We start from the raw sequence: 10708 nt of genomic DNA, 5'->3' as shown, positions 1-10708 counted from the left end.
CCCCTGCATCGGCAGGCGGACTCTCAACCACTGCGCCACCAGGGAAGCCCTCAACTTTATTTTAATTGCATTAATTTCTGCTTTTATCCTAATGTTCAGGCCTTGTTTTCTAATCATGCATTTAAGGCGATAAATTTTCCTCCAAGTATTGCTTAGACTTCATCCCACAAGTTATGTGGAGTATTCATAAAGATCCTGTCAATAATTAAAGCAAAAAAAAAAAAATTAAAGCAGATGCCTATAAGGCATTTAGCACAGTTAGTGCGCAATACTGGTTAACTGCTTTAACCTTATCCAGTACTCAGCCAACAAGTATTTATCTGTCATTCGCAGGACGCCAGGTAAGCTTATCCGAGCCACCTTCCGTGCCTTTCCTCACTTTTCTTTTGCCTTTGTAACTCCTTCTAGCCCCTTAGGGGGCGGGGCCTGGACTTCACGCGCTTTGATCCCACCCCCGCCAGGTTCCCTGACACTACGCAGCTGCTAACAACATATTCTATAATCCTGTCTCCTTCCGCTTTCTAAAAGCAGCTGTGAGACAACGATGGGAAAATAGTCCCTTGGTAAAGGAGTTCTCACGAGGAGGCGGAACTAGGGCGGGGCTTAAGAGCGGAAGGAACAGGAAGTCTGTGAGCCCTGTGGCGGGATTGAGCTCAGCGCTCTCAGAGGGCGGGCTCATGTGGGCGGAGGGATCCATCGCAGGCGGCGGGCGGCCATCGCCTCCATTTAAGGAGGGGAGAACGGCGCGGGCGGCAGTTGCTGTGGTTTCCGTGTTGAAGGGGCTTAGTGCTTATGGGAGCTGAAGTTCACGGACGCAGCGTCGCGTGTCCAAGTCCAGCTGTCTGTGGCTACCGATCGGGAGGTCAGGAGCCCAGCGTCCTTTCTTCGGACCAGGGCCAGCCCCCTGTTTTGCCTTCACCACTTGGTGCCAATATTTAGGTCGGCTTCGGCGCGGCTGAGGAGAAGGCCGCGGGCGAGATGTTCAAGAACACGTTCCAGAGCGGCTTCCTTTCTATCCTCTACAGCATTGGCAGCAAGCCCCTGCAAATCTGGGACAAAAAGGTCAGGGGCTGGGGGCGGCGGCGGGGCGGGGGCCCGGGGCTGGGCCCGGGGTAGCGGGTAGTTGTGTCGAACTGGCGCCTGGGGGAGGCCGGGTGGTCTCTGCTGTCCCCTGTCCCCAGCCTGGCGTGACTGAGGCGCGAGGTGGGGGTGTCGTGTAAGCAGCGGGGGCTGCATTGTGGGGTGGGCGTGCCTGGGATTTAAGTGTCCTGCGGCAGTAGTGTGGTTAGGACAGTGGTCCCTCGCGGCAGACTTGACTGGGCCAGTCGGTTCCTCAGCCTCGTTTTCCGCATCTATATGGTGGGGTCGATAGTGCCCGTCTCACGGCATGAAAAGCGTAAACTCACGTGAGGTTGCTTCGGGAACGCGCAGATGAAAGGATCCGCTGTTCACTGATTTCACAAATATTTACTGATATCCTGTGTTGTACCAGGCACTGTGCTGGGCACTAGACACAGAGCCTTTGTTCCAGGCCCCCTTATAGAGGCACAGCCAGAACTCCGTTATGTTTGGGTTTCATTCATTTGCTCCCTTCCTCCCACTGATCCCAGGCAAGCCGGAATTTGGTGGCCTTTGGCACCTGCTCCACACTCACTGTGACTTGGGGTCTGTACTCTGCCTTCTGTGCCTGATCTCCATCAGAGAGATTGCAAAATGGTGATAAAGTGTTGTCTGGGTTAACAAGCTGAACGCCAAGTACAAGCCTCATCATCTTTATTCAGGCATCCACTAGATGATAACTTTCACTGACTCTGGGAGATGGTGACCCTGTCCACTTTTTGGAGATGTTGATTGGGGGCATGTGTGCCTAGCAATCTATGAGTTGGTCTGCATTTAATTACTTTGACATTTCCTTTCTCATGCAAATTCCCAGTCATCCGTACCTTTTTTGAATATAAGTTAGTATAAAGCACTCTACATTGGAAGAGAGGTGATTTAGGGTATAACCTTAGTACTGCACTCCTTCGGGGACAATGGAGAGAGGTGGTATGTTGAATGCTGTTTTTATAGAGAAGAATGTAGGATAATCTAAATAAGCAGTTCATTGGTAATGAGGCCAAGAATTTTGGATATCATCTCAGAACAATTCCCTGTCTTCCCTTATCCACAGATGAAGGTTTGGGGCCACATAGAGATTAGGAGAGAACATGGACAGCCTTCTGCCTGTTGCCACTAGGGAATTCTGCTTTCTGAGAGCAGCTTTGGGGATGGTGTGTTCACAATGTCATTTTTGTAAGGTAGTTGAAAGATCTGAATGTAATGAGTTTGGCCTTATGCATGTGTGAGAAATCTGACCAGCACTCCTCTTTCACAGTGATTCTGTCCACAAACTAGAGCTAATACCAAGAGTTACTTATTACCCAAGAGAGCAGTTCCTTAACTGTTTTCCTACATTTTACTGAGTTTTTCAGTTCCATGGTTTTGTTCACATTGGAATAAAAAACACTTTAAACTCCGAAATTGTACCTCTACAAAGAGAACCTGGAATGAATGTACCTGGGAACTTTGTAAAGATGATGGCTTCTCAGCTGTGGCTTGACTTAATTTTGGACTGTCCAAAGGCAAGGTGGATTGTATGCCAGTTGAACTTGGGATTGTAACCAAAGTGTCAATATGAGACGATTGATATAGAGAATGGGGCTTGATCTAGGAGGAGAGGTTTTCAGAGCAGGTCAGAGAACTTACCAACACAAAGAATTCCAGTGGTAGAGAGGCCTCAGCATTCTATCAGGTGAAACTTTTATCAAAGTTGCCCCATTTTAACCCTTCTGGGCTTGATCTTTTGTAGTGTGTTTTATTTTTCAAATGCAGCTTTTTGAGTAGTCAACATGTTTGCACACGGAATATAAAAGCAAAGTAACCATGGTGCACTGTGTCCCTTAACAACGCCACTAGAGGTCGGATGGTACCCTAATGACATAAACCTGTGTGAAAACATTGTTAGAAGATCGACTGGCAGGGTTACATGGAGTAAATTAAGCAGACATTTTGGCAAAGAAAACCTTTAGAGGATCACTCATTTTAAGCAAAATTCTCATAATAGTAAAAATGAATTATGTGTTTCTACTCTTCTTATTTAGACTAGATTGAAAAGTGTTTATCTGTGAATTTTTCCCCCTTGAGGCAAGAGAAGGAAAGGGAGGAAAAATGGAAAGTTTGGGGCCAGATCCATAGGCTTTGGTGTGTGTGTTCCTTTACTCAGCTGTATTATAAAGTCCTCAGAAAGTGTTGGGAATCCAGTCCAGAAGGGGAAACACTGGGAACTGATATTCTTATCAAAGATTTATTGAGCAACAGCAAAGTGACAGGCATTGTGTAGATTTGGGGAGATACAAAGTTAGGGAAGAGAAGACATTTTCCTCACTCCCATGATTCTGAATAAGGCAAAGTTGTAACAAGGGCAAAGTTTGATGGAGGGAGGGAAGGACTGTCCACATTTATCTAGAAATGACCCTGCCCTCTGCTAGTAGGTACATATTGGCTATAAGTGCCTGTTTTTAGTTGTTACATATTTTGATTTCACAAAACTTTACTACTCTCCTTCCTGAGTTTATGGAGAGAGAATTTCTGTTATTTGTTTACGGTGAAGAGCAGTCTTTGAAAACTTAGGTTTGGCTTCATTTAGGCTCTGTGTCTCCTTATGAATATGAGGAGTGAATGCCATATTCATAATAACAGTTAATTTGCAAATTCATTTTGGGGGTGTGGCTACATTTGCAATACCTGCATTTATCTGACACTCTGAAGTTCTCAGCCCCTCCCCCCATCTCAGCCTTCAAATCTCAGCTTAACTTAAGTTCCCAATGAAATAATGTTTATGTCTCCTGTGTGCTCCTGTGGCACTCTGTCACGCTGAATGGCAGTTGCTTATTTATTGTATATCTCCCACTAGACTACAGGTTCCTTAGGGGGAAGAATAGTATCTTACCTTGAAACTCCAGTGCCAGAGTGTGGTCAGACACCTTGGATTTGCATCCTGGCTCTGTCATGTGTCCTGTGCTGTGTAACCTTGGGCAAGTACTCAACTACTCAGTTCTCTCATCTTGTAATCCACCTCCTTCTCCTGGTTATGGAGATTAAATGAAGATGTATATAAATGCTTAGCGACAGTTATGGCACACATTATTAAATAGGGCAGGGAACTGAGGCATTTGCTCAAGAGTAAGTGAAAAATTTATAACTGAGCCTGATATTCAGATGCCTAGCAATAGGAAGTACAGTAACTCCAGACTTCTGAAATGAGAATAGTTTAGTCAGTGTACCATGGCTTTCCCAGTCCAAAACCTTAACATGGCTCTAAGGCCACACAGACTGTGGTCTGGTACCTGCTTAACTAGTTCTCTAGGCTGACGTCCCACAGGATCCCCCTTCTAGTATTGACCTCCTACTGAACTGAAAGAAGTCTGTTCTCTCCCGCTTTAGGCTTTTGTACTTGCCGGCCGCTCTGTTGGGACCCACTCCTGCCCCTCTTCATTAGTCTCTAGGTCTCAGCTCAAAGGTACCTCCTCAGGTTAAGTTAATTTATATCCACTTATAGAACCTCTACTTCCTTCTCATCATACTTGAAATTAGCTTCTCAAGATCTGTATTCCTGGCTGGACGGTAGAGACCTGTCTCTGGACGGAAGCTTCCTGATAGAGACCTTTGTAATTTTTCAAACCAGGAGTTTAGCAGAAGTTAGGGATTTCTTAATGCTCCCTTAACTTCTGGGATCAGCAAATACTACATTATTAAAGGACTTTTTATGTTTACTGTAAACATTACTTCCGGTTTGAAAAGAAAATACCAGGAGGTTCTTTTCCCACTTATGCCTGTGTAAAACATGTAACTTTCAGACTTTACTGGTAATACCCTAAAAATCTACTACATGAGATTGTTAACTCATACAAGCTTCTCTTTCTTTCTGCTCACCTTGTCTTTCTCTGCTGCTGATCCTCCCCATTCCCAAACGAAATATTAGAACCAGAGTTTTTGTGGCTGTTGCTGGAAAATATTAGATTCCCATTCCCAGTTCCTAATTTTAAAAATGAACAAAGTCTCTCTCCAGAAAAAAAGTTCCCACACCCTAACTTTTAATTAGCAAACCTTGTTGGTACATATTAAATTTCTAGTAGTAGAATTGAGAGCATTTGGACATGAAAGTACTAAAACTGTTTTTTTTTCAGATTATCCCTGGGTCAATCTGAGGATGTTATTCATTTTTCCAAAAAATAGCTTTTACTATAATTGGGCAAAGGCCTGGGTTTTAGTTACACTTGCCCTTTCAAGGCATTCTTAGGAAGAGACTGGTTAGCAATACATATAATTGTCCTTACTTTAACTAAAGGGCTGTTTGTAAATGTCCCAAGTTGCCTGTCTGCTGTTTGGATAGTCCCTGTTACGTGCTGCAAAGGGAGAGAAGCCTTTAACCCACTGAAGCCTACAAGGCCCAGGGCTTGAGACAGAGCTATGCTCAGCTCTGCCCACAGAGGTCTCCCTCTGCCTGTTTTCTGACTTAGAGCCCAGCCCCTAGCTCAGGGCAGAAACTTTCCTGCTGAAATGGACAGCTCTAAAGGCTTAATGTAAATTGGAACATGTGTCATTAAGACTAGGATGCCAGATGGCTGAGGGCTCAGCTGTCTGCCAGGATAAGTGGGTGGAGCCACAAAAAAGAAAGGTGGGAGTAGGGAACAGATACAACTCGCGTTATTTTTAAAGCACTTGACGAAATATAGAGCATTGGCCAGCTTCCTCCCTATCCCAGTAGTATTTTCCCCCCTCAGCTTTGACCCTCCTCCCTGGGGCTTACATTGGGGGAAAAAAAAATTAGTGTTCTTTTATTAGTTGTCCCAGCAACCATGGAAAGCCTGGGAGAGTGATTGCAAAAAAGGGCTTGAAGTTTCCCTTCTTGGTGCCTGCAGAGACTGAGAACCATTCTGATTGTTAATTGCCAGTAGCCTGGGTTCTGAAGCTTCTAAAGTACCTCCACCTCATAGTGGGGGTGGGGGAGGGGAGGAGATCATGAAGTTTAAAAATGTAAGATTGGCTTTATTTATTATCATTATTTTGGAGGAATAAAACACTCATAGGCCACACTACAGGAATGTGTCATGAGATTTAAAAATTAGCAAGTCAAAAACAATAGGCACTTTCTAATTTAGAGAGGGAAGTAAAATAAAACCTACTTCCACCATGTGCAATAAATGCTGACCAGTTCATTTTATCTTCATTTCAAAGCCAGGCCTGCCTAGTGGCCTCTGAACTGGAAGAAGCTAAGGAAAGGAAGTTGATGCTTTCTGAGTCCATGTGTCTTGTTATACATGTTTGTCAGAAGCTGAACTGGGGAGGGGCTTGCTTCCTGGAAGATCTTTACAACTTAAGGAAGTGACAGCCAGATTGCCAGGGTGGTTGGGAGGCCTTGCCCCAAATTGTCCACCTCTCTTTCTCCTTTGATCGTAGTTTTAGAGCCTAGAGAGAAGTTTGGGGGCGTTTCCCACCCATATCTCTGGTTAATTGCACCCCTTGCCCCACTCCACTCTTCTTCCAGTGAATTTGTATTTAGAGCCCTTTGAACTTAATAAAGAAGAAAAATCATAATTCACTAAGAAATCACCTTAATTTGATTTTAAAGCTCTGGCAGCTTGTGATATGAGAATACTTTTCTTCTTTGAGGACTGAACTTTCTCCTTGGGCAAAGCTCTATTTAGACTGTTCTCGCCACTAAGCAGGTTAAAACTCTAGAGAGACTGTTGGGCATTCCTTCGAAAAAACTGCCTTTTCCCCCTCTGGGTTCTCGTGTTGTATGGGCTATGTTAATTAACTTTGTAAGAATAAAGTTTGTGTGTGTGGTAGTTTATGTGCTGTGAAAGGAATTTCTCTTAAGTTACTGACAGTCCAACTGAAAGTTAGTTTGCCCCTGGGACAAACTAAAAAGTGTAAGAATACACAAAGTCTGTTTTGGCTTTTAGTCTGTTGGCTTCTGTGTGCAGTGTAAGGCATTGTTTTCTTCTGTAAAGACCTGAGTAGTCACATTTACTGGAGTGCTATAAACTTTGAGATGGGCAGAAGGCAAATGTCCTAACATTTCCTCCCTGTGAAATCTGGCTGGGTTTTCTGGAGCTGAGGGAGGCTTCCCATGACTGTGGTCAGAGAGACCTTCCAGGATGTAAGATCTGAGGTCCCGCTTACAATGTTCGATAAATTGCAACGTGTTGCCTTTTAGCAATAGTAGTCTTTGGACCCTAATTACTTAATCCTTTCAATTTAACCATCTGTTTGGTTTGTTGCATTTGGTACCTTTTTAAGAAAGAATGCAGTTATAGAGAATAATTAGTGGTATGTTATAAAATTAGTGTTTGCATCTTGTTGGGATACTGTCAGCTCTTAACAGTGTGCCTGCAACATATTATATGGAAAAATTTCTTGATGAATTCCTCCTTTACCAAGAAGTCTGCCTGATTTTCCACAGCAGCTGTGGGCTAGCAAATAGAGGAGGAATATTGCCACTTTGGGAGCATTTATATGGGGAATGAGGTGGGCAGTGTTGGCATGCGCTACAAGTCTTTGTGATCCAAGTCTTTGTGCTTTTAATCTCCCTTGGAAAGAGGCCCAGAATTCAAAGCAGGAGGGCATTGGATGTCGCCAGCTTTGTTTGAGAAGCACTTCAATGTGATGTTTGTGACTTGAGAATCCAGAAATGCTACACTGGCAGAGATCTGGGGCCCATCCACTCAGCATTCTGTCTCTGACAATGGGTACCAAAGGATGATTTGTGGGAAGGCATTCTTTATGCTGGTAACCTCACTAGCTTTGTGATATACCTTAGGATCTCTGGTTTCCCATAATAGCCCATGGTGGATATGTTATCCAGGAGTTTTTGAAAAATCCTCCTTGAATCTCTTCATATGTGCCAACTCTTAGGGTGACAAATTCCAGAAGTCAGCAAATATTTGAATGCTTAGTTTATGCCTAGCAGAGTACTAAGCATTATAGAACATATAAATGATGTTTAATACTTGGTCCTTACCCTTCAGCTTATACTTTTTTGAGGAGACAAGACTCAGTTGCATCTGGCAGAAAAAGATGGGCAGTGATATCAGATGTTACCTGGGGAATACCACGCACACCACAAGTGGATCAAATTAACAGGAACAGAGCACGCAGAGACTGATGTCTAAAGACAGAATGCCATATTACTAATGATTGTGTTGAACAATACAACTATCAGACTCAACGCTGTATTCTCTCCCCATATGCAAGTCTCATGGAAAGCCACATGATGAGTTGTTGAATATGACAGCACAGGCAGCCGTTTTCACTATACCTAGTAAAAGACCACATGCTTGTCATTCTGATGCATCCGGTTCTAAACCTGGTTGATCTTTTTCGTGTGTTAATACATTCAGCCCTAACAGTCCAGCCCTGTCTCAGAAGTGCCTTTGCATGTCTCTGCTCTGTCCATATAAGGTGCTTGGGTGTAATGCGTGAAGATAATTGTGCTTTCCTAAATATGTTTTGAGAGGAGGAATCCGTATCGAATATTGATTCCTCTCCATCATATTCCCCCTACATATGCAGCAAACAATGCAAAACAATGTAGGATGAAGTGCTAAATTATGTAGTCTAGGCTACATGAGCAAGACAAATGAATCAGAGAGAAGAGAGGTCATTGTAGGCTGAAAATGCTAAAGAAGGCTTCTGTGTGTGGCACAGATGGGACTCGAATTCATACTTGAAAAAGTAGAAACCTAGGGAAAAGAAGATAAGGAAGCATGAAGTAGGAGTAAACCTGGGGTAGTAATACATTCGTTTTTTGGTTGCTACCCTCCCTTTCAGTGACACTCAGCATTTGGCCTTTCTGGCCAGAGAACTATGTGAGGCAGTGTAGGGCAGTGGGAAGCCTGGTCGTTAATCCTGCCCCTCTTACTTAGGGTCTGTTGTCTGCACTCCCTGAGTGTCAGTGTCCACGTCTGTAAAGTGGAAACAACACCAACGACCTTGGGATTTTTGTTGTTGTTGTTAGGACTGAGCTCATTGTTGTTAGGAATGTTCCTAGTGTATAGTAGATGCTTGGTAAACGTTAGCTGGATCTAAATTGAGTTGATTTCTTTGGGAAGAAATTTGTCCTGATTTATAGATTGCCAAATTGCCTGCAACTCCTGTGGTGGTTGATTGGGCCCTGTATAGAGGTAATAGCATGGCTTACTTTCACATATCGTGTCACAAACTTCTGTGTTATGCCCTTTGGACTACTGTGGTTTTCTTTAAATCAGGGGTCTCCAACCCCTGGGCCGCGGACCGGTACTGGTCCGCTGCCTGTTTGGAACCGGGCCGCACAGCAGGAGGTAAGCGGCGGGCGAGCCGGGGTAGTTTCATCTGCCGCTCTTCATCGCTTGCATTATCGCCTGAACCGCCATATCCCACCCCACCCCGAACCCTGGTCTATGGAAAAATTGTCTTCCACACAACCGGTCCCTGGTGCCAAAGAGGTTGGAGACCGCTGCTTTAAATAGTCCCATTCAGCCTTCAAAATCTTAACAGAGTTATTTGTCGATATTTCAGTACTAACCAGTTTAATTTCATCCCTTGTAGGTACGGAATGGCCACATCAAAAGAATCACTGATAATGACATCCAGTCCCTGGTGCTAGAGATTGAAGGAACAAATGTCAGGTAGGTTGCCATTCTGTTCTCCCAGAGACATGGAATGCCAGGAGGTAGTACATCATAGAGGTTAATAGCATGGACTGCAGAGTCAGACTGCCTGGTGTGAATCCAGCTTTGCTACTTAGAGCTCACCTTGGGCAAGTTATTTAATCCCCCAGGCTTCAGTTTCCTCACCTGTGAAATAGGGATAATAACGTACATCTTCCTTGTAGAATTATTGTGAAGATTAAGCAAGTGAATGTGTATAAAACACTTAAAACCTGCTTAGCACTTAGTCAGTGCTGTATAAGTCTTAGTTATTAATATTTAACCCAGATGTGTTTATGTGGAGGTATGGGTTTACAGTAATCATCCAGTGGATGGCCAGGGTAGTTTTCAGTGTTACAATGGTCTTAGTTTTGGTTTTCTATCATTTGATAGTTTCTTAGACCAGAATTAAAGCTTTTTTCACTGGAAGAACTTGCAGATCCACTGGTCTGGCTTTGTTTCTCAGATATTTTATTGTTGATGTCTAGTGCTATGTTAAACTTTTGTTTCAGAGTCCAGCACTTTTTTTTAACGCATTAGCTTAACTTAAGGGTTGAGGGACCATTGGATGACATATCTGGATCTTTTAGATCTGCCTTCCAATTTATCCTCTTGAACTGAGTGTTATTGCTGTGCATACCACAAAGGAAAAGGCAAGTAGTGTGTTTATTGGTGTTTCCTCTTTCTACAGCACCACATATATCACATGTCCTGCAGACCCAAAGAAAACATTGGGAATTAAACTTCCCTTCCTTGTCATGATTATCAAAAACCTGAAGAAATATTTTACCTTTGAAGTACAGGTAAGTATGTGCACATGAACCTCTACATTCTTGGCTGTACCAAAGAGATGTCCTGTCAATTTATAGGAGAAAAGTGGCCACAGGAAAGTATCTTTATCCTTTTGTATGTATTCTTTTCTGCCTCTGCTGTACACTTGATGCAACCTTTTTTTTTTTTTTTTTTTTTTTTTTTTT

At 43.5% G+C, this 10708-nt stretch overlaps 1 protein-coding gene across 2 annotated transcripts in view; it reads left to right on the top strand.

Annotated features, from left to right (window-relative positions):
* CFAP20 (cilia and flagella associated protein 20) overlaps positions 1-10708 on the top strand; it is a 21463-nt gene that overhangs the window by 8483 nt on the left and 2272 nt on the right. Inside the window, exons 2-4 of one of the 2 annotated variants that reach the window (XM_007468306.1) lie at positions 740-1062; positions 9631-9710; positions 10423-10534. In XM_007468306.1, coding sequence (XP_007468368.1) covers positions 979-1062; positions 9631-9710; positions 10423-10534 — 276 coding nt within the window. In that variant the 5' untranslated portion in view covers positions 740-978. Of the gene's footprint in view, positions 1-717; positions 1063-9630; positions 9711-10422; positions 10535-10708 lie in introns of those variants that run through there. The other variant, XM_007468305.1, reaches the window with a different exon arrangement.

The sequence above is a fragment of the Lipotes vexillifer genome, unplaced genomic scaffold (genome assembly GCF_000442215.2).
Source record: "Lipotes vexillifer unplaced genomic scaffold, Lipotes_vexillifer_v1.1 scaffold1347, whole genome shotgun sequence".
NCBI lineage: Eukaryota > Metazoa > Chordata > Mammalia > Artiodactyla > Lipotidae > Lipotes > Lipotes vexillifer.
This window is presented reverse-complemented; position numbering and strand designations above follow the sequence as displayed.